Source organism: Lontra canadensis, unplaced genomic scaffold (genome assembly GCF_010015895.1).
Source record: "Lontra canadensis isolate GAN:19392208 unplaced genomic scaffold, GSC_riverotter_1.0 scaffold72, whole genome shotgun sequence".
Taxonomy (NCBI): domain Eukaryota; kingdom Metazoa; phylum Chordata; class Mammalia; order Carnivora; family Mustelidae; genus Lontra; species Lontra canadensis.
Genome location: NW_022631066.1, coordinates 10,821,724 through 10,848,455, shown reverse-complemented (window position 1 = coordinate 10,848,455; position 26,732 = coordinate 10,821,724). Strand labels below are relative to the sequence as shown.

Genomic DNA, 26,732 nt, shown 5'->3' with positions numbered 1-26,732 from the left:
TATTAGTTTCAGATGTATAGCTTAGTGATTTGATATTAGTGTGTTTTGTGAAATGATCCCCGCAATAAGTGTAGTTAATATCTGTCACCATACATAGTTACAAATTTTTTTTGCTTGTGGTAAGGAACTTTAAGATCTACTCTTATCAGGGCACCTGGGTGGCTCAGTGGGTTAAGCCTCTGCCTTCGGCTCAGGTCATGATCCCAGGGTCTTGGGATCGAGCCCCACATCTGGCACTTGATGCTTGAGAGTCTGCTTCCCACCCCCCTTCCCCCTGCCTGATTCTCTGCCTACTTGTGATCTCTGTCTGTCAAATAAATAAATAAAAAGTCTTAAAAAAAAAAAAAAAAGATCTACTCCTACCAATTTTTAAGTATGCAATGCAGTATTAACTGTGGTCACCATGCTGTGCATTACATCCCAGTGACTTATTTTATAATTGAAACAGACTATTTGAAGATGATAACGTAAGCATGAATGCGTTCTAAAGCTCTCCATATTTACACCGCCCGGCCATGTCTTAGTCACATTTTACATGTTTTTCTTGTGTATCCTTTAACTTAATGATTGTAGTTATTTTTACTATTTTTGTCTTTATAAGTGATTAATCTACTATCTTTACTATATATTTACCTATTCCAGTGAGATTTATACTTTCATATGTTGTTACTAATCAGCCCCCTTTACAGCTGAAAGAAGGCCCCTTAACATTGCTTGTAAGGCTGGTTTAGTGGCGATGAACTCATTTAGTTTTGCATGTCTGGGAGATTCTCTCCTCCAATTCTAGGTGATGACTTTGTGAGGTAGAGTATTCTTGGTTGGAAGTTTTTTCTTGCAGCACTTTGAATATACACAACAGATGGTTTTTCTTTTGCTGCTTTTAATATTCTCTCCTTGCCTTTACCTTGTGATATTTTAATTAGAATATGTCTTGGTATGGGTGCATGTCAGTTTTTGAGGTAATTGCCATACAGTTTCCCAGCAGCTGTACCATTTTACATTTCCAGCAACGAAGGGTTCCATTTCTCCACATCCTAGCCAGCACTTACTGCTTCCTGTTATTTTTGATCATAGCCATCCTGATGGATTTGAAGTGCTGTCTTAATGTGTGTGTGCTCTGTGTGTGTGTGTGTGTGTTAAGATTTTTATTTATGTGAGAGAGAGAGAGAGCATGAGCAGTGGGAAGGGGCAGAGGGAGAAGGAGAAGCAGACTCCCTGCTACGCAGGGAGCCCAATGTCGGGCAGGGTGTCAAAGCAGATGCTTAAATGATTGAGCCACCCAGGCATCCCCTTATTGTGGTTTTGATTTGCATTCCCCTAATGACTAGTGATGTTAAACATCTTTTCATTTGCTTATTGGCATTTTATGTGTGGTCTTCTATTCAAGACCTTTGCCATTTTTAGTGTTTTTTTGTTGTTGTTATTTTGGAGTTCTTTGTATATTCTGGATATCAGTCATTATCAGATTAGTGACTGGCAAGTATTTCTCCCATTCCACTGGTTATCTTTTCACTCTGTTGATAGTATCTTTGCAGAAAAGTTTTTAATTTTGATGAAGTCCGGCATGTACCTATTTTGTTCTTCTGGGTTTTTTGTTTTGTTTTGTTTTTTGTTTTTTGTGTGTGTGTTTTTGCCTGTGCCTTTGGTCTTGTATCCAAGAAATGATTGCCAAATCCAATATCATGAAGCTTTTCCCATGTGTTGTCCTCTGGGAGTTTTATAGATTGAGCTCTTAAATGTACATCTTTGATCCATTTTGAGTTAGTTTTTGTGTGTGGTGTAAGGGATGGGTCCAGATTTAAGGCTTCTTCTGTTTTTATCGAATGGTCACAAACTGGATGTGAATAGAATGTGGAATTTTCTGGTTTATTAGAAACCGGTGAAAGCCTAGGATATAGATAAGATGCTATTTTCATGCAACTGACATTGCTGAATGTTAAGGGAATTCAGAGTCGTTGCAGTGAGGTTAGACATTTTAAGTAAACTGGGAAAATGGGTGAGGGCTTGAGTGGAGACCTGGTCACTTGTTCAGCATCTATGAATATTCTCATCACTTAGGTTTTATTTTTCTGACCAGAGGAGTTTTGTGCATACATTCTACTAAATTTAAATATGTTCATTATATTTAACTTTGGACAATGATGATAGCTACATAATAAATTGAAATCTTACTCGAGTCTCTAGTTTTACTACACTCTTAACTCCTGTGGAGGAAAAAAATGAACTGAACTTACTAGTAGTGAAAAATCAAAAGGGAAACATGAGTGAAATTCCGTAGTATGTGTAATTTTTCACCTTTCTCAGGGATTGAGGAATGATCTGAAAGCTGCTTTGGATAAGATCGACCAGCAGTACCTCAATGAGCTTGTGGGTGGTCAGGAACCTGGAGAGGAAGATACACAGAATGATTTGAAAGTTCATGAAGAAAACACCACAATTGAAGAGTTAGAGGTAATCTTTACACCCACCTGATCTCATATCTCATTTCCCCATCACATCCTTCATTTGCTGGGGCAGATGATGCTTGATTTGATCGTGTTGTTCAATTCAGAGCACGCTACTATGGGCTGTGGTCATTACAAAGACCCTTTTTATAAAAAATTTATTGCTTTTATTTATTCACTCCCTCTTTCCTCATTCTCCACTCACATTACCCTACTTCCTGCCTTCAGAAGTAATCATTCTGACATATTTGATGTGCATCCTCTTATTTGTTGGGGATCTTTGTAAAGCCAGTAGTATTTTGTATGCTTATGTTTTAATATACATAAATGATACTATACTGTGAAATTTTTCTTTTAAAGGTTTCTTTTTTTCCACTTGGAACTATAGTTAAGATCCTTCTTTGATGCTTTATGTATATCTGAACCTTTGATTTTAACTGCTGCATAGCATTTCCTACTTTATGGCATTCACTCCCTTTTACTTTTTGTTCCCTTGTAAGGAGAGCTGGATTTCTCCCAGCTCCCTATTACTACAAACAGCTTCGTGATGAATAGTCTTGTACGTAACCCCTGTGGACTCAGAAGCAGGATGGCTGGATTTATCTATGTGTAACTTGTCCAAGTACTGTCATGTTGCTCTCTGGAATGGCTGTACCAGTCTGCACCCCCATCAAAAGTGTGTGCGTGCCTTTTATTCCCACAGCACTGCCAACACTTGGCAGTATCTTGCTTTTTAATTTTTGCCAGTGTGTTGAATGTGGAATGATATATGTAATCCTAATTAAAAATCCATGTTATACTATCTAAATTATCTCGCTCAAGCAGAAATTACGGCTTAGTTGAAAGCTTCTACTGCTTAATAAACAGAAACTGTTATTTCTCTGTTTCTTTTCATTCCTGGCTGCGCTCTTTGTGATATCATAGTTGTTTTAATTGTGGCCCTCCTCCCACCCCCCAGCACCTCTCTATAGATCCTAAATTTGACAGAAATAGTGTGAGAAAACCATTTCTGGCTTTTTTCTTAAATAGCTTTATTGAGATACTCACTTTACAACTTAACCATTTAAAATGTACAGTTCACTGGTTTTTAGTATATTCACAGGTTGTTGCAACCATCATCATGACCTAATTCTAGAACATTTCTGTTCCCTTAAAAAGAAATTTATCCATTAGTTCCCTAAGCCCCTCCCCCCTTTTTTTGTCTTTTGATTGATAAAAGATACCTTCCTGTCTAAATTTCAATGACAGATTGGTGTTTTCTTCTTTTTTAACTTACCTAGAAGTTCCTTTGGGTTTTTTAAAAATAGAAATTAGTATATATAATAAATATCCATGTTCAGACTGGTGTTGAGAACGACCATTCAACTGTTGGTCTTCACTAATGAATAGAAGCGTTGTTTTTCTGCAGGCATTGGGAGAGTCTTTAGGAAAAGGCGATGATCATAAGGACATGGACATCATTACCAAGTTCCTTAAGGTATGTACTTTTAGGCCTAGGAAAGGGTATTTGGGTTGGTTAAAAACTGTTGTTTAATTTTTGGATGATTTAAGGGTTAAGGACTGGAAAGGAAATCCCTCAATAAACATGTTTTGCATGTATACAGTTTATGATATTGCTGTGCACTGGCATTTGGAGGTTAATTAAAGGAGACGTATATTTACTTCACTGCAGCACTTTAAAACTGACTTGTCAATGTAAACAGACAGAAAAGAGTCACAGCAGTGGAATGAACAAGAAATTGGGGGATTTTAAAATTTTTAAAAAACATTCCAGGAGAGAGTGCAGTGAGGGGAGTATTCCAGAAGCTTTTATGAGTGGTGATGACAGTAGGGAGAGTAAGGAGGTGGGAAGACCTTGGCAGTGGAAAAAAGCAAACCTATCAGCAACCTTTCAGAGACTGTTCATTTTCTCAGTTCTGCAGATAGCTGCGTATTCCTGCTGTGATAAGTTCAATCCATCTTTCTCCTCAGCATTTCCTGCTTTACTGGTTTAGGTAGAGTGTTTGCAAATGCCAGATTCATTTTAGCATTTATTCACAAACCATTTGTGTTTAAGCCAAGAGATTAAAATGCAGGAAGTGCTTTTATTTGTATTAACAGTTTAAATACAACATATTAGTCATCAAGATTCTCAGTCTATTGAAGATATGGTATGGAATTAGATAAGCTTGGGAACTAGTGTGAACTAGAATTTTCCTCTCTGAGTGACAGCCTCTCCTTATAGGGGGTACCCATAGGTAATGCCACTAGGGGGAATATGTCCTCTGCCACCTTCCCTGTGTATGTGCCTCTAGGAATGGTGCTCTTGATGTGTTTGAACCCAGGGGGCCCCAGAGTGGTTTTCCAGGACCAGGAGGAGGGGTTATAGTTTCTGTTCTTTGTTTTTTCTTTCTTTCTCCTTTAGTCAAATGCTTTAGTGGGAGTATTTAAATCGTCCCTATTGCCAAAAGCAGAAAGTCCAAATAGAGGTGTACCCCACTTTTATAGTGCTTGGTTTTATTGTGCTTTGTTGATAATGCTGTTTTCTTTGGTGATTTTGTTGTTGTTGTTTGTTTTTTTTTGTTTTCCTGTAAATGGATGGTTTGTGGCAGCCATGTGTGGAACAAGTGTACTGGCATTGTTTTTCCAGTAGCATTTGTTCACTTTGTATCTCTGTGTCGCATTTTGGTGATTCTTGCAGTATTTCAGACTTTTTCATTGGTACTATATTTGTCATGGTTAACTGTGATCAGTGATTAGGACATGAAAGCTCTGATGATGATTAGCATGTTTTAGCAATAAAGTGTTTTTTTAAGGGGGGAGGGGGAGAGGAAGAGAGAAAATCTCAGGGAGGCTCCATGCCCAGTGCAGAGCCTGATGCAGGGGCCCAATCTCAGTCTCATGACCCTGAGAATAGACCTGAGCTGAAATCAAGAGTCAGATGCTTAACCGACTGAGCCACCCAGGTGCCCCAGCAATGAAGTATTCTTTAGTTAAGGTATATACATTTCTTTAAGACATAGTGCTGTCATACACTTAATAGACTCCATTACAGTGTAAACATAACTTTTATAAACATTAGGAAACTAAAAAATTCATTTGACTCACTGTATTGTGATACTTGCTTTATTAATCTGGTGGCGTGGAACCAGTCCTGCAGCGTCCATGGGGTGTGCCTAGAGCACAGCAACATACTTGGAAGATTCAGTATCACAGAACAGTAGGTATTATGGCAAATGAATCTAGGTGGGTTGAATTTTAGTAGAAATACGAGTAAAAGTTTATTTCTGTCAAGGTTAGCTGTGAAATTTGAAATTTGATAGCAGGAAATTGTTTGTATTAGGAATGAATATATATGTATGTAAATATAGAATAGGGAAGTTAGTGACTTGTCAAGTCACTACAAACACACATGTCATATATGACAAAATAAGCACAAATAGTTCATCAGTTAAATATTGATGCTATTTTAATTAGAAAAAAATTTACTTTAAAGATGATAATACATTGTTGAGTGTGTTAGAGAACTTTTAAACCTTTTGAACCACTGGGTGGCATCATAGTCTAAATTTACCCATTCTTTCAACAGTTTCTTCTTGGTGTTTGGGCTAAAGAATTGAATGCCCGAGAAGATTATGTGAAGCGCAGCGTGCAGGGCAAACTGAACAGTGCTACTCAAAAACAAACCGAATCCTATCTCAGACCCCTTTTCAGAAAGCTACGGAAAAGGGTAAGGTTCCTTGAAAAATGCTTTCACATAACTGATTTTTTTTTAAAAAAACAGACTAAAATTAGTATAAATGGCAGTCTGTAATTATACACAATAGCTTCCATAAATAGTTACACTTTTTTTTTCTTTTCCAGAATCTTCCTGCTGATATTAAAGAATCCATAACAGATATTATTAAATTCATGTTGCAGAGAGAATATGTAAAGGTACATTACCATGCTGTGCATCAATGTTATGGTTATGAGCTTATCTAGTTTGTGTATACATAGTACGTTCATTTGATGTGGAAGTATTTTACATAGGAACTTTAAGATTAAATGTGAAATGAATTAGTAGTAAAAAACAAAACCTTTATTTTCTAATTCATTGTCAGCTTTATTACTAGGCATCGATAATAAACTTTCCTGATCACATTGGTTTCTTAGTCATTTTTAAGATAGGTGTAAAGATTCTTCAGAGCATGAATTGGATATAGGCAATGTTCATTTCATGAATGGGATTGAATTTCAAAGATTGTCCAAGATTATGGCTTAGAACAAATTTTCCCATAGAAACATAGATTAGTTTCCCAGGCCAGCTATAAAAGCCTACTTAATCCGTAATATAGCTGAACTATTGTACTAATGATACAATGTAATTTAACCACCCTTTATACTTGTATGAGAAAATGTTCCAAGTAAGGCTGCTAGAATTCATGCCTCCCATTTCAGAACAGCAACAATAGCAGACCCCTTGTTAGGGAAGACGTTTCCCCCTGCCCCAGTGTCTTTGTAGGCAGTGGCAGGGGGAAAGAGCTCCCCACAGCCCAGCGCTCCTGGAGTGGAGTTCAGGAAGGGGAGTGGGAAGCTGTCACTTGCTGCAGGGAATGGAAGGAGAATGGCCTGGTGTACCAGTAGTGGGGATTGGAAACGTGCCCCTGCATCTGGCCCATCAGCAGAGCCTGAAGAGGGAGGCTTCTAGTGGCAGTGCCTCTCAAGAGCGAGGAGGAGGGAGTTTCAGCGCAGTGGTTCCCCTGTCCGTTCCAGAGCCGTAGGTGGGGCTCTGGCAGAAAAGTGGGGAATGCCAGGCCTTACTCCTGTACTCGGAGTATCTGTAGTAAACAGAGGGTTGCCTGGCATGCCTCCCGGCTAAAACCTTGTGCTGATGAGGTGAACGTAGTGTTTTTACTCCCTCTGAGAGCCAGTTTATCAAAGGAAATGTTTTTTGTTTTGGGCCTATAAATTTTATTCCTGGATAGTTTCTGTTAGTTGCATGGTACTTAGTAAGGACGGTTACCTTGGAAGGGATGGATAATAAGGTCACCATTGCTGCAGAAAGAAATCAGATCACTTGCCTACTAGAAAGCATGCCTTCCCTCTCGTTGCTTTTTCCACTTTTATATTTGAGAAGCAGGTGAAAGTTTATTTTGTGTAAACTGCGGAAGAACCAAGAAACTTTAATAACCTATTCGGACAGCTTTCTTCAGAAATTTTGGGAGACTAAATATTGGAAATTTTATCAGTTAATAACCAGTGTGAAAATGGACACAAGTCAGAATCTGATAAGTGTGTAGCATGCTCTTTAAAATTAAGCTTTGTAAAACTGAGTAGCGCAAATTCAGGGTAGATCTAGTTAGCCTATTTGTGGTACCTGATTTTTAAAATCAACTCTGCATATCAATCGTGTATTTGATTTTTAAAAATAAAATCTCTTCAAAACCTGGGTATTTGGGGGCGCCTGGGTGGCTCAGTGGGTTAAACCTCTGCCTTCGGCTGAGGTCGTGATCTCAGGGTCCTGGGATCGAGCCCTGCATCTGGCTCTCTGCTCAGCAGGGAGCCTGCTTCCCTCTCTCTCTCTCTGCTTACCTGTCTGCCTGCTTGTGGTCTCTCTCTCTGTCAAATAAATAAATAAAATCTTTAAAAAAAAAAAAAAAACCTGGCTATTTGAGCTTCTCTGAAACCCTAGGGGTCTTTCAGAATTTACTTGATTTCTGTTTATTCTTTTTTTCCTCCTAGGTAGCCAGACTTGGTTTAGAAAAAGAGCCGTTTGTCTTCACTGATTTCTGTCTTTACATTTTGTAGCTTTTATTTTAAGGTTCTTGGCAAGTGGGAGATGCAGAAGGGTCAAAGTGAAACGATCTCATCCAGTAACTATTCAGCTCAAGGGCTAGTATTTAATCTCTGTTTACACATCTGCTGTGGACCCTGTGTGATAGTCCCAGCTCACACAGCCATCCCCACCCCGCTACCTCCCCCCACCCCAGCTTTCAGAGGCAGACAGTGGATATAGTTGCAGGTTGGATTCTGAAAAACCAGTTAGCCTCCATCTTCTCCATGTCACCACCTATAGAGAAAACTGGGTCTAGAGGAGACCCAAACTAGAGTTGCATCAGAGTACCTACCTGGTAATTCCAGATCTGAAATGTATTCATTGCGGGGGCATAAAGGCTGCAAAGGAATGTTTGTCTTTTTACTCACAGGATTAGCTTTGGTTTCTGGTTTTCCATGGACGTTTGTGGTCCTGGGCAGGGCAGTCCTGACACCTCATATTTTAATTTCTTTTGTTTGAATAATGGAAGTGATAATACTTGCAACATGCTCAAGAGATGGGTGAAAATTGTGTTGTAAGGGGCTGTGAAATACTTCACAAATTGGGACCAACCCAGTATTTTTGTTTTTCTGATCTCTTAAACTTTTCTTTTTAGGCTAATGATGCTTATCTTCAGATGGCCATTGGAAATGCCCCTTGGCCCATAGGTGTCACCATGGTTGGTATCCATGCCAGAACTGGCAGAGAAAAGATTTTTTCTAAGCATGTTGCACATGTTTTAAATGATGAAACACAGCGGAAATACATTCAGGTAAGCAACTGGGAGGGAGAGAAGTTGCTCTGGAGGTTAACGTTCTGCAGTTCCCAAACTGTCAGTTTTTGAGAGCAGGAGAAGAATTGTAGCAAATTGGATATAATATGATAGGACACAAGTCCACTTTTATAAGTACTTACACTTAAGACCTCTTCACAGAATAGAAGAGAAACCTTGTAAGTTTCGTATATGACGCAAGACAGGGTGAGACGTTGTGCTTTAATTCCCTCAGCATTGGAATAATGCTGTTTCATTTGGCTTTGGGAGTTTGGTGAAGAAGGACAAATTTAGACTGTTTAGCAGTAAATCTCATTTTGTCATTTTCCAGATAGATCTCGTATCTACTGGGCTAAAAAGGTATGAATAGTAAAAATCCGACTTTAATGAAAAATTATTTTTCAGTGACATTTAATGACACTTCTTGACACAAACAGGGTGAAAGGGTAATAGTTTATTTTTTTACGGTCCTCTTTGCCTCACATAAACTTGTTTGTGTTATTGTTGGGTAAAACTTTTCTCCTTGGTGGAGGAAGAAAGTCAACTGTTACACCACTACTGCCAAATTGTCAAAAATCCCAGATTCTGTCTGAATAAGGACTTCTGCCGGATGCTAATTCTAAAGTTTGAAGATGATACTCGGGAAGTTTACTTAAAATGTAAAATTTGCTTAGAATGCATAACGTGCTTTCAGATTTTGTGCCAGAGAGCAATTATTACCATATTCATGAATTATCTTGTTATGTGATTTCAATTCCAAGTGCTGAAGATTAACTTGTGCGTCATGCTTGATGCCGTATTCATATATATTAGCATTTTCAAATAGTACAACTTGACTCCCTAATATGAATTGTAGAATTTATAGAGTTCAAATATACTTGTTGAAATTCAAAGACCTTTCTGTTTTTTAAATAACCACTAGTGACTGTTGAAGGCAAAAAGCTTTTATTTCAGTGGGGGGAGGGGAAGGTCGTTTGACTTTAACAATAGAAAACAGTTTCCGATGATTAAATTTGGAATTGTGTTCAACTGTGCCATAGCCAAAGCCAGAGTGTGTGTGAAAGTTCATATAACAACATAAATTGTCTCAGGGACAGCTTTTAGGTTTTTCAACAATAGCATGATTTCCACTTCCCCACAAACCGATTTTCTTCTTAAAAATATATCTAACATTTTTAAAGATTCCTGGTTTATTTTTGAAAGCTATATAATGACCTGTTCTTCCATTGGTCTTCTTTTTCAACTCTTCCCTTCCCATTTAAAAAAATCTTCCTTTTTTTCCCGAAGATGATTAGGGAAAATTGGTAAATATACTGAACTTTAGGAGGATGTTTGACCTAAACCTAATACTTTTCTCGTGGACAGATGTTGATATGTTAATACAGTCAGGTAGACGCATAGCTGGTTGAGTGAGGGATGCCTCAGGACTCAGTAATGGATCCATGACTCTTTGGATGGATGCTAGTGAGATATCATGGGGTTCTTAGTTCTCAATCCTGTCCTGTTAAAACATTTTAATGACTGATTTGGTTGGCTCTATCTATAGAGAGGTTTATTTATCAGATTTATGGACAGATTTAGGGTGTGTGTTAAGGTGGAAAAGGACGATGGCATTCCAGCAGTTCTTGACAGACTGAAGGAAAGAACAGATTCTAAAAATAAATATGTAGCAAGAATGACCATAAAAAAATTGGATCCAGAGAACTGGTTGCTTGAATATACAGTCTGAGCAATGTAGATATGAGAAAGGATTAGGGAATTGTGTAGGCTACACAGGCTGTAAAATTAAGAGTATGATATGACTGCTACAGAATCTAATGGTAGCTTATGCTACATTATTAGACATAATAATTTAGGTGTAGGTTCCATAGGCAAGAACATGGTTCACTGTTACATACCCAGAGTCTAGAACAGTTCCTTACTCAGTGGTGCATGCTCAGTAAATATTTGCTGATGGAATGAATAGTGTATAGGACCTGAAATGTGAAAAAGTCTTGTTACTTTTGTAGTTCTTGAAGGAAAGGAGACTGTTGGTGGGGGATCTGAGCAAGAGACCTGTAGATAATGGTGGACCTTTTCTGGCAGAAAAGGGAGTAAACTTGTCCTATAGTTAAGGATCAATTGAAGTAATAGGAAGGAAGATGCATTTTTTTAAATCAGTGCAAGAAAACAGTGGTTTTGTTAAACTTTTATTTTAGAATAATTACAGATAAACTCACAAGAGGTTGAAAAATAGGACAGAGAAGCTTTTTAACAGAAGTGCCCTGAGACAGGAGTAGAGCCACTGGGAATATGTGAGGGAGATCCCTGCCACTTGATGTTTGCCAGCGTCAGGTTAATTATTGCCCTTTTTGCTCCTTGGATATCTTTGATTCTGCTCTGCCATTTTTCCTTGAGGCCATTGCTTAAACCTAAGGTTGCAAGCTCACATGCCCCGACAGTCAGTAGTGAGTGAGCCGAGTGTGTAAGAAACACTTGAGCCTCTGTCTTTTGTTTTCCTACTTCTCATATAGGCAAAATCGAAGCAGTATTTGATTTTGTCTCAACTCGTTGTAACAGGGGACAGTGGAGGCTAGTGTGCGGTGTCAGCTTATGCATGACCCTCACTGGTGCTGGAGTTACTTCAGCTTGTTGTTCCCTCGGAGGGATAATAGTAGTGTTCCACCTTCCACTTTCTTTTTAATATGCTAAATATCTTAATTTAAAAAAAAAAAAAATTGAATGGTTCTATTTTTAAAATAATGGCACCAAATTATTAAAATTAAATTAAAATAGCATTGTGTATGGACAAGTAAAATGTGCGAATCAGCTCAAGGCCAAAAAACACTTCCATCTCCACATGAGAATTTTATGAAATTCTTGATGGCAATGAACGGACTCATTTGCTAAGGTCTTTTGAGTCTCCCTCCTTTTACTTTGGTGTTTGGGTGAGGTGGATTTGGACTATCCTTGGAAAAGGAACACTTTAAATATATTACTTGAAGATTAAGTCAGGGGTTGACAAACTTTGTCTTACAGGATCAGATAAAAAATATTTGAGGCTTTGCATTTCCTAGGTGTCTGTTGCACCTCTTGGACCCGGCAGCTGGGGTGTGAAAGCAGCTGGTGGCTGCAGTCCAAGAGTACTATACTTAGGAAAGAAGCGGGTGGCCTGTGGACCCTAGTTTGCTGACCTCCAGTAAACTGCCTGACCCACACGTTTTCTACTTTAAGATACTGGCGGAGTAGGCAGTAATGGAAATACTTCAATAGGGTGACTATTTCTACTAAATTGAGGTACAGTTAACCTATCAAAGGCAGTGAGTGTGTGAGGTGTACTCATCTTCATTGGACCACTCAGTGATTCTTGGTGTGCATAATAATTTATCAAGACAGAAAACAACATCTAGGTGCAGAACGTTTCTGACGGCACCCCAGGAGTTTGTTCATGCCTTTTCTCAGCTCACGTCCTCCTGCCATCAAAAATAACCAGTCTTCTGACTTATGTTACTATAGGTTAATTCTGCCTGTTTTTGGACATCATTTAATGGAATCTTAGACATATGGAATAATTATTCTTTTATTTAGAAATCCTGGTGAGAAATATCTGTGTTAGAAAATACGGTTGAAAACAATTCAAGGGGCTATTTTATTGTACCATGATTTCATCTTTGGGTTTTATGTAAACCTCTATAGAATTTAAACTGTGAAAGTTGTTTGAAGTGTTCTCTTGCTCACAAAAATTAAACACACCACAGGGAGGCTTTTTTCACCATGCAGATCAAAGAAAAGCTGTATAGTTTATTAGCTAGCCTCAAGTCTGGGGTTAGATTTAAATTGGTGTTAGTAACTTCAAGAACTTTGTTTGTTTGCCAAATACAGATGTAACCTTTGGCCCAGTTTTGGGTAAAGCTTCTTTTATACAGATTATAGTAAGCTCTTGCTATTGAGAGACTATAATTGAGTCATTTAAAGACATCTCTTGAAAAGGTTCACGTCTTGGGCATTCTTTACTTGTCTGTGAAGACGAGGAGGAGGAAGAGCTAAAATGCACACCAGGTGGCTGTTTGCTCTGCAGGTCACTCTCCACTTTTCCTCACCTTGTCCTGTGCCCCCAGAAACCTGGCTTTTATGAACATTGACAGGCTCCCTTTTCTTGCATCCGAGAGGGGTAGGCAGTGACAGGGACGGGAAGGCATTTTGTAGGTGGCAGAAGCACAAATTTGGGGTATTTATTTCCCCGCCTTCCTCCCTGTGGGGTCACTGAGGGTTAATGGCACCTCCTATCCAAGGCCACAGCTTCTCCCAGATGGCCATCGGCACACAGTTACCCTCTCTGGGCTTCGGTTAACTACCCCCTTTCCTTGCCTCTCAGAGCACAGGCTGGCTACTGCTTCCCAGTGTTGGTAGTTAACAGGGTACTGTACTGTCTCCTGTTGGTCCCATGTCCTGCCCATTCCATGCCTTTGTAAAGTTCTGGGAAATAACTACCATCAAATTTTCAAGTTTGAGCGTGCTCTTTGTTTCCTGCTGGTAACATCCCTGATATATCTAGATTAATTGATCTGTGTACTGTGTTAGAACAGATTTCTCTGGGGATTAGATGATTAAGGAGTAATAATTCATTTTGAATAATTTTTCTTAGAGTTGCACATTATAAAAGGCAAATGTCCTATAACAGTGTGCTCTGACAGTTGTTTTCTGTAATCTAAGTTAGCATATTCCCTAGTAAAGACATCATTCCAACATTTTCTGTCAGTTACTTCAATCCGTATTTCAGGTTTTGGGGTATATACTAACATTTGTAAATTTATAATATATTCATGTATTGCCCAAAATGATAAAACAGACACTTTAGTCACTGCACTGAGTGGTCACAACTTGAGCCACACATTGAATAGACAGTCTCATGGTTAGCTGGTAAACATTCCCTGAGCGTCAAAGCATATGTCACACTTTTGGGTCATGTGGCTTCATGCTGCCTCCTGGCATTGTTGGCTATGACCTGCCATTTCTTAAAGGCAGGTTATTGTGTGATATTGTACTGTTTACCCATTTAATATTTTCTGCCATATTAAATTTTTAGAAAAAAATACTGCTAGCATTTATTGACCACATACATCACCTTCTAAGATCATAGAATACCAGTGTTCAGTGGAAACACATTTGGGGAATGCTGATCTAAGCAGTGCGTGTTTCCTTTTCAGGTGGCAACTGAACTGATAGCAAACAGACATTTAACTTGGGGTACTAAATCTTCTATTTCTCAGCTACATGCTTGAGAAAAAAGATCACCCTGTACTGGGAAAGCCTGGTAATCAAATAAAGGAAATCTTCCCCCAGATGGGTCATTTAGTAAAAATTTTTACCTAACTTAGCTAAGCAGGCAAGTGCTGTTTTTAAAATGGAGTTCTTACTTGTGATTGTGCTTTGTTACTTTCTGTGAAATGTTGAGCCCGTGAGCTAGAAGTACGTTCTCTTAAAGAAGTATTCAGACAAGTGAAAAATGAGTGCAGCTCTGCTTCTTACTGTGAGCTAGAGAGACACCCTGAGTCCCGAGTTACCAGTTTTGTTTCGGGGTCCATTAAGTTCTACAGATACTGAAAAATTTTATACTTTTGATACTTGCAGTAGGACTTTTCATCATCCCAGGTAGTGAGGTCCAGATAAGTTATTTAAAAGGCTAGAGTGAGTTATTTAGATGAAAGCGTTTTTAATGATCTTGTGTGAAAAGAATTCCTGTAGACAGTTTTTGAGGGATTGGCCTTTTTATGCCTGACTATGGGTGTTACTTGAAATTGTAGAAATTAACTTTTCATTATTAAGTACACGTTTTTTGAATATTCTATTTTAGGTCAAGTGAGTATTCCTTCAGTCCAAAGTCAGGATTAATTCTTAAGTGTCTCCTGTTAATTCATCCTTATCAGAACTTTGGCAGCTCATTGACAGAATTTTAAATAGCTAGGAAAAAATGTCACTCAGGTAAGATCTTACTTTTCACATTCTTGGGCTGTATCACTAGATGGATCTGTGCTTTCAATTTCAAGACTTTGTTCTTAGAGTATAGACTAGTGATAGGGACAAATAATTGACGAGATGAAATGTCTTCTTTGCACTTCAGTACAGAGATTACTTAACAACAGTAACAAAATCTTCCTTAAGTCCTAGTAACTAATGAGAATTTATAAACGAAAGGCAAGTCTAGCCGAAGAATTGTGATTATAGTTGGTTTGGTTTTAAAAAGCTACTGTTTTCTGCAATAATAAAAAAAAAAATTGGTCATTTAGTGGCTGCAGGTTGATATAATGGTTCATTGATTTTTATCATTATGGAGAATTTGTATCCTGTATCATGTGCTATAATACACCAGACTGTATCTGTATTTGATATTTTTATACTTTATGTAGAATATTCTGTAACACTTTCAATTAGATTTTTGGAATATTGTGAAATAAAATTTACCATGTTCATCACTTTTAAGTGTACAGTTCATCAATTAGACTTTTATTTCAATGCAGGTATTTTTCTAGAAACATACTGATGAAAATAGTTTGGTTAAATTTGTGTGGGGAGGAGTCATTAAGAAGCCATTAATGTAAACTATAGAATCTGGAGGGATCAAGGTGTGGGGCTATTTGGCACCACTTCTAAAAGGTCAGACTGTGGGATGGGGCTGAAAATGAGGGAGTGGCTAAGAATTAGGATAAGTAGGCCAGAGAGATTCCTTCTCCCTTATCCAGGTGGGCTCTCCTGCCCTTCTCTGGCAGAAAGCAGTTAACTTCCTAAGGGATCTGTACTGTTCAGGAACGGTGACATGCCTTAGTGAAAAGGGAAACTTAACTGAGAGCCTGTGTATTAGCAGATGAGCCCTGTAGTTCCTGTTCTCCCTTGATTGCTGTGATGTTGGAAGCCGGGCTTTTACCTTCCCACTCAGGAATTGAGAGGATTCTTCTCTGTGAACTGACTCGAGAAAAGATTGGCAGTTACTTAACATTCAGTATTCCTCCAATGGAAAAAACTAGCTTGCTGCCATATTGTCCCCAAATGAACTTCCACTGACAGGCCCTGCCCATTCAGGGAGTGTCCCTTAGCTCTTCAGTGCCTTACTCATAAATATGAATGTTCACCTAGGATCATCAGACCTTTAGAGAAAGTTTACAGTGTGAAAGAGACCAGAATAAACTCTAGAAAACAAGGAATTCAGAGAAAGAAGGGAACAGAAAGAAAAAAAAAAAAACCTTCAATTAAAAGCTTGCTTAATATCTTTAGCTAAAGCTGTGACCATGAAATAAGAACAGTACGCCACAAAGAAGAGTCAGAGAATCAAAGTTAGCTTTTAGAAATTAAACATTAAAAGTTAAAAGGGTTAGAAGGATAAGACAATGAGGGAGTCAATCTAGAAGAGCTGCACTATTCAGATTCTAGGAAAAAGTGAAGAGAATTGGAGAGTAGGAAATAAAGACTAATGCAGAAAAACTTCCCAGAGCTGAAAGATCAAAGTGTCTAGAATGAAAAGAGCTCACTGAATACATAACAAATGAGGATGAAAGTTCTCACACCAAGCCCTAATATAATGAAATACTAGAAGGCCAAAAATTAAAAAAAGGACTTGAAATGCTTTGGGAGAAAAGAAACAGGTCATTTACAGGGACTCAGGGATTCAAATGCCATCATATTTCTCATTAACAGTTCTGGAAGCTGGGAGACAGTGGGAGAGTACCTGTGTCATAACAAGGAAAATAATTTTCAACTCATTTACATTCTTCTTTGAACTATCCGTGAAGTGTGAATATAAGCTAGAGATGTTTTCAGATGAGTCTCAGAATGTCTTCAGAATGTGACCTCTCACGTATCCTTCTTCGGAATCATTGTTAACATTTATATCGTGCTCACTGGATGCTTCACTTCAGTACTTGGGAGCAGCAGTATGCGGTTGATGGTATAATTTCTCTGTTTTACAAGTGGAGAAACTGAGCTGTGGAGAAGTTCGCAGGGTTACCCAGCTAGGAAGTGGCGGAATGAGGATTTGAACCTAAGTCCACGGTGTTAGACTGCAGATGAGCTTGAGGATGTGCTCCATCACTGTGACAGAGGGAAACAGAAGATCCAGGAAACAAGATCCAGGACAGGAGTGAATCAGAAGGAACTGCCGGGTTGGAGGTGAAGGGATGCACTAGGGTAACAGCAGTACAGGGAGCTCCGGAATTCATTTGTTCTAGGTTGGAACACAGAGAGGGCTCCAGGAGAAAAATGGAACAGATTTAATACCTGTTCTGTTTGGCCATATTGAGCGTAGTCTACTGGTGAAAAGTGAATTGGCGGTATCTCCATAAACAAAAGGAGAAAAATATGAAAGGAGATATCGTCATAATATGCTGCATGGCTCTGCTTTGAATAATATTTGTGTAGACAGTATGCAGTAAATCCTGAATGTTGCATTCACTAGGAATTACGATTGGGGAGAATGGGGAAGAGAATTGCATTTAGGTGTGTATGCTTGTGCAGGGCCAGTGAGTGTGGCATAAGAGGATTAAATCTCAGCTTTCACAGTAGGAAGTCCGTAGAGATGATTTTGAGACAGAAGAAAAATCAGGCCCTGTCAATATCCGTAAATACCAGAAGAAACAGGAGATTTAAAGTGGTTGCCTCTGGGGCGCTGGAATTAGGGACTGGAAAGTGTGAGGCAGAGGACTGCTATCAGTTAAGAAGCATGTGATTTCAAAAAAATAATTGTGTGTATACAAAACATGGCGTTATTTTTCTGTCTCCGCCCATAACCTGTGTGTCAGCAAACCTTGTGGTTCTATATGCAGAGTCTGTCTGTGGTCTGGGCCCTTTTCCGCACTATCACTGCTGCCCCCTGGGCTCAGCCACCAACCTCTCTTACCTGGATTACTACAGCGTCTCCTGTCTGGACTCTGAGCTTGTATCCTTGTTCTTTTTTCTCTTTTTTTCAAGATTTTATTTTTAAGTAATCTCTACACCCAACATGGGGCCTGAACTTAGAACCCTGAGATCAAGATTTGCATGCTCTACCAACTGAGCCAGCCAGGCACCCCAGCTCCTTGCTCCTCTTCAGGATCTGCACAGTACCCAGAGCGAGGCAGTTCAAGTATGAATCAGATTATGATGCTCTCTTGCCCAGAGCTCTGCAGTGGTGTCCTAGTTCACTTGGAGTAAAAGCTCAAATGCCCTTCTGGCCACTCCCCATTATCTACACACACCCCTCCCTGCTGTATTTTTCTCCATCACATTTATCATCTAATATTACATGTTTTACATACTCCTTTTGTTTCTTGGCTGTGTTCCCTCATTAGAATATAATCTTAATGAGTGTGGGGATTTTTGTCTGCTTTGTTCCCATATTATCAGCTGAAACTGTGCATGGCACACTGTAGCCCCTGAATAAAGATTTCTTAAATAAATGTATTGCTTTCATGGGGAAAAAAAATTACATTTAAAAATGGCACCAGTTTTTAGGAAGCTATTTGCAATAAGCTAAGCAAAGCAGTTCGTTGTCTGACTGGTGTAAGCATCCTCGAGCAATTGGCAATGGAAATCCTGGGGGATCTAATTGAAAAGATTTGTTTCTAATTTGGAAAATAACCATATGCTGTCCTGACACTACACCCCTTGAAAAATGTGTGCTGCGTACTATCAGTCCTTACTGCAGAAGTGGGTCATAATGTTTTGTGGTAACCATTTATGACTCAGACTGTTGACTTTCACAACCTTTTGGCAGCTGAGATTCCAGACAGGATACTGGTATTTATTTTTAAATCCTAGAATCTGCTTAGTGAAGTTAAGTAAGCATCAGAGATATCTCCTATGAGGAGCCAACAGCCAAGATTCCATTTTTTTTTTTTTAAAGATTTTATTTATTTATTCGACAGAGAGAGATCACAAGTAGGCAGATAGGCAGAGAGAGAGGAGGAAGCAGGCTCCCCACCAAGGAGAGAGCCCGATGCAGGGCTCGATCCCAGGACCCTGGGATCATGACCTGAGCCAAAGGCAGAGGCTTTAACCCTCTGAGCCACCCAGGCGCCCCCAAGATTCCATTTCTTACAGGGAACACTACCTCCAGCAGTCTGAACACCAGGTGGCCTCGTATTGGCTCGTAATCCTTCTTGGCGTGTTGTAGCTGACTAAGGCTGCTTGCATCTCGTTGGCGCGGTCTTTCTCAGCCCTCTGCCTTCTCACCTCTTCGTCCAGAAAGTATAAGGTGCCACACAAGTGCGATCACCTACATTTCCATGGCTACAGATCACATGTGTGCATGCACATGGTTAGAGTTCCCAGCGGGAGAAGCTGCACTGTGAGAGGGGAGGGTCTTCATCCTGAAGCAAACCCCGACCACGGGGGCCGACCGCAAGAAGACGTGAGCAGGGAGCGAGGTGAATGACACGGTCTCTCTCTGCACTGCCTGCATATGTCTCCTTGGAAGTCAGCTGAAGCATAACCTTACTCCACACTCCCGCTTCTTAAGTTAGCACAGTGTGGCTACGCTTTGAATCTACGAAGGACTTCAGGTGAGGTGCTTGAAAATCATGCTCCTCAGATGTTGGATCTGTTAGGCTGTAGTTCCTTGTGTATTTGGGGGGATGTATATTTGTGTTCAGTTAACTGTGGCACCAAAGAGGTTTCGCAGGGACTTTTGTTCTCATTATTGATTTTGTTTGGCTTTTGGTGATTTCCTGAGTGTAAGTGTTGTTTGTATACTTTCGGTAATTACAGAGCAAGAGTTCTAAATGCATGATGGTGACTTGGGTCCCTGTTACGTCAGCGGGCCTTTTCAGGCTGTGTTTTGCCCTTCCTCCTCAGACTTCCAGATACACCCTTGTGTTACTGCATTGTATAACGATCTGTATAATGATAGCCGCACACTGCTTTTCCTGCTAGGCTGTGAAGCTCTTCCTTGTTTTAAGAGCAGATGCTATTTTGTTGTATTGTTTTGAGGAAAGATACTGAATCCTGACAGAATCCTAGTTAAGTAGCAGGCAGTGCGCTGTATACATTTTCATATTCAGTATCCGGTAGAGCTCTGGCCGAAGCCAGCCTTTGGCCTGTGATAGGATTTCATTGTTCTCGTAACTGTGATAGGAACTGGGTGGCTTCAGCTTTTGCAAACCCAAGGTGAGAAACCTTAAACTAATTTGTGCCAAACAATACATTGTGGGTCATTAAAATGAAGTGCCATTATGCTTGGTGGTGGTGGTTTATGTGTAGATCGCAATAAAACATGGGGCAGAGCGTCTCCTTGTAAACAAAGCTAGTAGACTGGCAGACGAGAGTGAATAGGATCCATTGCTGTTGGCGGAGCTCTTCCAGAATTGTTCTGGAGAGATCTGTAGTGACATGTTGCAGGTTTCTACTCTTGTCCCTCTCCAGTTGGTGAATTCGGATAATGACTTAGAGGTATGTTTGCTCAGTGATGGATGAGAAAGCCTAGAGGAATAACTAAAAGCCAGATGCCAGCTAAGGATGTTGAAAGATCACAGAAGGATCTGTGAAGGGTCAGCTGCAGGGGGCCGAATGAAATCTAATAGTGGCAGTTCTTGTCAACGATTTCCAAGTCTCTAAAAAGTTAGATTGGTGAAGAACTAGCCAAACTGCAGAAGAGAGACAAGCACTTGAAATTTGTGAGATCCCGTGTGTCTTAGTTGCTTGAAAAGAACCAGAGCCTGGTGACAGATGCCAGAGGTGTAGAACAGAGGCAGTATGGGGTCCTTGGACTGAATTCTGAAGGAATAGCTGGGTTAGGTTTGGGATGCTGTACTGTGCTCTTACGCTTATATTAGAATGTTTTTATCATGTAATACTTGGTAATATAAAAGAATACATGTAATATATAAGTTATGAAACAAAAAATTTATCTAAAGACCGGTTCCCAGCTTAAGAACTAGAACATGCAAAGAACATTGACTGTTTTCCTCCTCTACCCCAGAAGTAACTGTTATTCAGAATTTGCCATTGCCTTGCTTTTTTCAGAAGTAATTCTTCCATGCCGTGTGTGTATTTATAAGTCATGTATTGTTTAAAATTGTTCTTCAGTTTTATTAAAATGACATTATACTTACAAGCCTTTGCTACTTGCTTTTTATGTTCAGTATTGTTTCTAAGATGCATCTGTTTCAGTTCTCAACCAGAATCCCTCATCATCAGAATTCCTGCATGGAACACAGAACATCTTGTGTGTTTTCTCAGTTCTCGCAAGGATGGTACATATGCAGCACTTTCTAGGTGCACTGGAGAGCTGCGATCTGGGTACCTACCTACCATGGGTGCTCAAGAGTGGCACTTTGGGCTTCACTCTCCGTTGGAACCCAGTGGAGTTCTAGTTAATACTGAGTTAATACTAGTTAATACTGAGTTAATACTAGTTAATACTAAGTTAATATTAGTTAATGCTAAGTTTACTGCTATAAAATGTTCCATGTGTGAGCATGGTAAAGCTTACTCATCTCTTCTCCTCTCGTGGACGTTTGGGTCATTGCCGCACTTTCGTTGTTGTGGACAGTTTCGCTCTGTGTTGTATGCATCTTGGGTGTGTGTGAATAAACATTTCTCTCCGTGTACATCTGGTTGATGTTGCTGGGGTGCTTCGTTTTCATGGGGACATTGGTAAACCCATGAGTAAAACGAAGGGTGATTCAGAATAGTTCATTCAGCTCTATCATAACCGGTCTTTATTCTTATTATCTTCTTAGGGATTGAAGAGGTTAATGACCATTTGCCAGAAGCACTTTCCTACAGATCCATCAAAATGTGTGGAGTACAATGCACTGTGAAGTCTGTGAATGGTGTCAAAGTAACGGGAAACTTGAGTGGACGTGGCATAGACTTCTGGAATTACCAGCAAGAGTGAGGGAAGAAGAGCAACGAACGCGGTTTCCTGTGTTTGAGTTCTACCTAATACTACTCTCACAGTGTTAAGAAACGGTGTTGGCTCTGTCACATCTGCTACAAACTGATTTTTGTGTCATTTACTTTAAATAGTCAAAAAATTCTAAAAACTTCTTCAAATTTAAATGTGTAGACAACTGTCCCAGAAGGGGGTCTAAAATGATGTCTTCCCTCTAGACCTGCAGGCTGGCAGTTAGATGCCTGAAAAGGAACATTTGAAGATGGGACTTAATTCTTTCTGTAAAATATGGTGATTTTCACATTGTCTTTTATGTAACATTTTTAAAAGATATTTTTATATATTTCAACAAAAATATGGAACCATTTAATGAAACTTTATAGTCCTTAAATATTGCTGAACTTTTGCCATCTTGCAGTAGAATTGGAATGTAAATATTACTACTGTTAACTGCAGTGTTGTTTTTCTTGCATTTCAAGGCTTGCTTTTACCTTCTAAGGAGTGTGAATTTTAGTATTTGTCATCTCTCGGGACAGAAAGAATTAAAAGGAAATCGTGATTTGAAAAAGATGGTACATGATACCAACAGAAGTTTAAGTTAAGGAACCCCAGTGCATCAAAGTTCAAGGTGGGGCAGTGGATTGTCAAGCCAGCCAAGGATGGAGCTGTTGGGACACCACTGGTTCTTCCCATACTAGGACTGCCGGCGAGTCTCCCTGTCGCAGGGTCTGTGGTGGGCTGTCGCCCCTGGCTCTGTGCCACCGGGCAGAAGGACAAGGGCCCAGAACTTCGGTCCCTGCCTGACCCAGTAGGCCGGGTCTGAGTTGGCCCAGATGAAGGCTTCCGGACCTCAGTGTCCTGTGCAAATAGTGGTGATGAATCGCTATGGTCTGCGAGCTGCGAGGACTCGGTTAATAGAGGAAGGTGGGTGAAGGGAGCCGACCTGCCCAGGTGGGGTGACTGTGTCGATAGCAGTAAGGGGGTGCTCCCGAGGCAGCACTGCCGAGCTGGAGATCCCGGCTCTCCCCCCATGAGTGCGTGACCCTGGGCATCACTTAGCCTTTCTCCACTTCATTTCCCCATCTGCAAGCGGTCGTGAGGAATTGGAGTGTATACCTCAGCACGCCGTTGTGGTGTTCAAGTCAAATAAAATGCTTAGCACTCTGCCTGGCAAATGAGAGCCCAGCCAGTACTGGTTCTTGTGTCCTTGTTCCTCGAGTGTTGCCACAGTAGCGTTCCTGAGCCCTGTGCCTAGGGACGATGTGTGCTCAGGTCACGGGAACCCCAGCGACGGGGTGGTAGCAGCAAGAGCTATTGGGGTAGGAGCGGTTACCAAGCAGGGACTGTGTCTGGGCTCTTGACAGCTCCCACTTTCAGTCAGTTCGGAGTTGAAGGGGGGTGAGAGATCATGGGGGAAGCTAGAGTCCGCTGAGTTGTAGGTGGGGGAAGCTTCTCAGCTTCACGGTCACCTATTTTGGCCCCTTTGGGAAGTCTTGAGAGCCTTTTGTGGTCACTTGCGTATGGCCCTGCCTGTCGGATCATTTCTGCTGGCTTTTGCTCGGGGTGGCTGGAGCCTGCCGTCGTGAATTGAATCAGGCTTACTCCCTGACCCACTCCCCACTTTGGAAACCATTTCTTACGATTAAATTAGTTAGGACTTAGGAGAGCTTACTCTAGGGCAGATGAGAGACTTCCATAAGCTAGGATGCTAGTCTAGACTTGAGTTATGTAGTCTTTTTTGTGTCAGACTTGTTGATAAGTACTGTTGAATGAATACTCCCCAAATTGCCTTTTTTTTTTTTTGTCAGACCACAGCATGGTAATCCGAGGACTTCATACTGTCTTCCTGTTTGCTTTTAATTAATACTCCACACAAAGAAGAAACTATCATGTGATACCAACACCTTCTAAAATTGATCCATATGGTAGAAGGTTTGGGGAGAAAAAATGGTCACCTTCTATAGTCTGTGGGCTTGGGTAGAGGGAAGCAAGTTCATAGAAAAGCTTTCCATTTCCCTCAAAGTAAAGATTTTCTGCTAAGTGCAAATAATCATGTGGCTATATAGAACAGTGACCTCCCAGATTCTCCACAGCATGAAAATTGTATTTCAGCAGATATGACATTCTTCTGGTTTTAGCCATTTTTAAAATAATAAAGGCATCCTTCAAAAATTAATCACAGCCCTGAAATAACCATTCTTTTGTGGCCCAGACTCCTGTCCAAAGGCATTCTGTCTTTTTGGAGTCAAATTTAAGAAATTCTGGTTTTCTCTCAGAAGTCGTATTGTATTTCCTAGGAGTGTTCTTGCCAACTGCGGAGACCAAGCATTGTATTTTAGCATTACAACACAGAGCCTGTGGCAATCTGGAAGCCAGGGCCATGCTCTCAGTCTTTGGGGGAAAATTAGGAAAATAAAGTTGAAGCCAAAGACAATTGAGGGAGAGAGAGAATGAGGATGGTCCAGATCTCCTACAGAGAAGGGCGAGGTCCCAGGAGACCTGAGCTGGGAAGGCAGCCATCACGAGTCACAGAATTTAGGGATTTGCTCCGAATTTGGCAAGAATTGGGAGGAATGGGAAATAGGATTGATAGCAGTAGGGCTTCTTGGTGTTAAGTTCTTCCATCTGGTGATTTCCTGACCTACTCTCACACTCTGGATTGCCCTGGGTGTTGACCTCGGTAAATACTTGAGAAACGCAACTGTCTTTTCACTTGAAAGAAAGTAATTTATTCTGAAAACAAACAGCTTAGAAAAGACAACACAAAAGTGTTCCAGTGTCTTTGGTAGATTTGAATTTGGGGATTCCTATCCCTGACTCCTCTTCAGCCACACAGTCACCCCCTTTTAATGCTTCATATGGAAGGTGGTCGAACTTGGGGCAGTTGCAGTGAAAGGGGAGCCTTAAGTTGCAGTGTGGCAGTTGTCTTTGAGTGTCTTGGAGATGTACCTCCCCCACTGTGCTCACATGAAGCCCCTCGCAGACCAACTCGATCCTGTAGAAATGTAGGATATGGGATCACATTGGGAGTCCTGAACTACAAGAACTTTCTCACGGCATATTTATGTAAGAGTTTCCAGCTGTCCGGAGTATGGGGAGCCAGCGCCAGTCCCCCGAGGGTCACTGTGGGAACACTGTTATGGCAACTGGTTTTCATCATAGACGCTGTCGCTTCGTTGGCTGAATTTTAACCACACACTAGTAGTGTAATGGTTAATGGTATCCTGCAGATCTTTTGAAATTTAAGAATAAGTTCTGGTGGTGTGGAGTAACTAGGGGGAAGGTGGTGTGGCCGGCGGTGGCAGCTGTGGTGTGAGCTGACCCCATTCGAGATTTTGGAGCCATGCTCATTTAGAAAAAGGTTTTTGTACATTTACCAAAACCGCTTATTATGAAAGCTGTGATTACTTACCCAGGTGTCCCCATTGTAACCCCCCAGGGTCCTTGGTACAACTTGCTGGAGCTACCCGTCCTCATGCTGCCATCGGGATTGCTCTGTTGAAGCGGGTGTCTTGGTTTTGTGGAGTTGTGCCTCCCCATCTTTAAGCACCAGGTTTGAAAATACTGTCAGCCTTCCCTCACAGCATTCCAGCTGGACACATACTTTCACCATGGAGAGCAGCTAAGAACTTTCGAGCTTCCTTTTGAGTATGATCAGTGACCTCAGACGCGTTCACCGAGCTTCTTTCCACAACTTGTACAGTCTGCTCTCCATGCCTTTCTGAACTCCCAGTGTGACAGCTTGCCGAAACCAAATTGCCTTTCCTGTCCATCTGCTCTGTCTTTAAGGCTTTGAGCAGTCAGGAATCTTTAGCCTGAGCCTGACTTGAGCTTCTGCCCTCCCGGGAAGCAGGAGAGTTAAAGCTGTAGCTTTGGAAACTTTCTGACCACATCTCAGACAGTAACAAATGCATACGTACATAAACGCATATGGAACTGAAACAAAGGCACTCACATACTCTTCTCTTGTATTTCTTTTAAAAACATACTGGCCTTGACTCCACAAACTGGCTTACAACGCATCAATGCACTGTGACCAGTAGTTTGAAAACCACTGATTAAGACCACCAGTTATCAGTAGAGTTAAGGATGGAAATGACCTGGTAGATGAATTCAGGGCAAAAGGACTCTACTTTTAAAAAGGTTTTTTTTTTTTTTTTAAATACAGAGCTACAGAGATAATACTCAGCATTCAAGGTTAGTGTGAAGTAGAGCAGATTATTAAACTTTTCCAGTGCTGAGTACTTGGGAAGCAGTAATCCTGTTTCAGATGAGGACTGTCCACCAAGGGGGGAATAACCACAGCACACGGCCTGGCGCTGGCAGGGCTAGGTGGCCACCTGTGCTGGCTGTCAATGGTATAAAGCGAGATGAAACAAGATATAAAATAAATGGGAGTTCAGAGGTAGGGCTGAAGGCAGAAAAAGATACCTAAGTGACCAGTATCATGCATCAAATATGTATTGAGAATTGGTGCAGGCCTTTAATGATTACTTCCCAAGGCTCAGGTAGGGCTGGATTACATTCCTTTTATTTTTTTTTTCTATTTCATTTTTATTTATTTATTTTTTAAAGATTTTATTTATTTATTTGACAGAGAGATCACAAGTAGGCAGAGAGGCAGGCAGAGAGAGGGAAGCAGGCTCCCTACCGAGCAGAAAACCTGATGCGGGGCTCAATCCCAGGACCCTGAGACCATGACCTGAGCTGAAGGTGGAGGCTTAACCCACTGAGCCACCCAGGCGCCCCTACATTCCTTTTAATGTAAATTTTTAAGTAACTGTGTAACACACAAAAAAGGACAAATCAGAAGAGCACCATGTCCTGATATATTTTTCAAAGTGAACTTTTCCTAAAGTTTCTAGCACCCGAGTCAGATAACATTATTAATGCCCCGGA

The 26,732-nt window shown here is 40.6% G+C and overlaps 1 protein-coding gene across 2 annotated transcripts in view; it reads left to right on the top strand.

Moving 5' to 3' along the window:
• Nucleotides 1-21,971, top strand: part of PRPF18 (pre-mRNA processing factor 18) — a 46,618-nt gene extending 24,647 nt beyond the window's left edge. For both annotated transcript variants that reach the window (XM_032880957.1, XM_032880956.1), the window contains 6 exons: nucleotides 2,305-2,451; nucleotides 3,853-3,921; nucleotides 6,013-6,153; nucleotides 6,288-6,359; nucleotides 8,837-8,992; nucleotides 21,679-21,971. In XM_032880957.1, the coding sequence (XP_032736848.1) occupies nucleotides 2,305-2,451; nucleotides 3,853-3,921; nucleotides 6,013-6,153; nucleotides 6,288-6,359; nucleotides 8,837-8,992; nucleotides 21,679-21,759 (666 nt within the window). In that variant the 3' untranslated portion in view covers nucleotides 21,760-21,971. The remainder of the gene's footprint in view (nucleotides 1-2,304; nucleotides 2,452-3,852; nucleotides 3,922-6,012; nucleotides 6,154-6,287; nucleotides 6,360-8,836; nucleotides 8,993-21,678) is intronic.
• The last annotated feature ends 4,761 nt before the right edge of the window (nucleotides 21,972-26,732 follow it).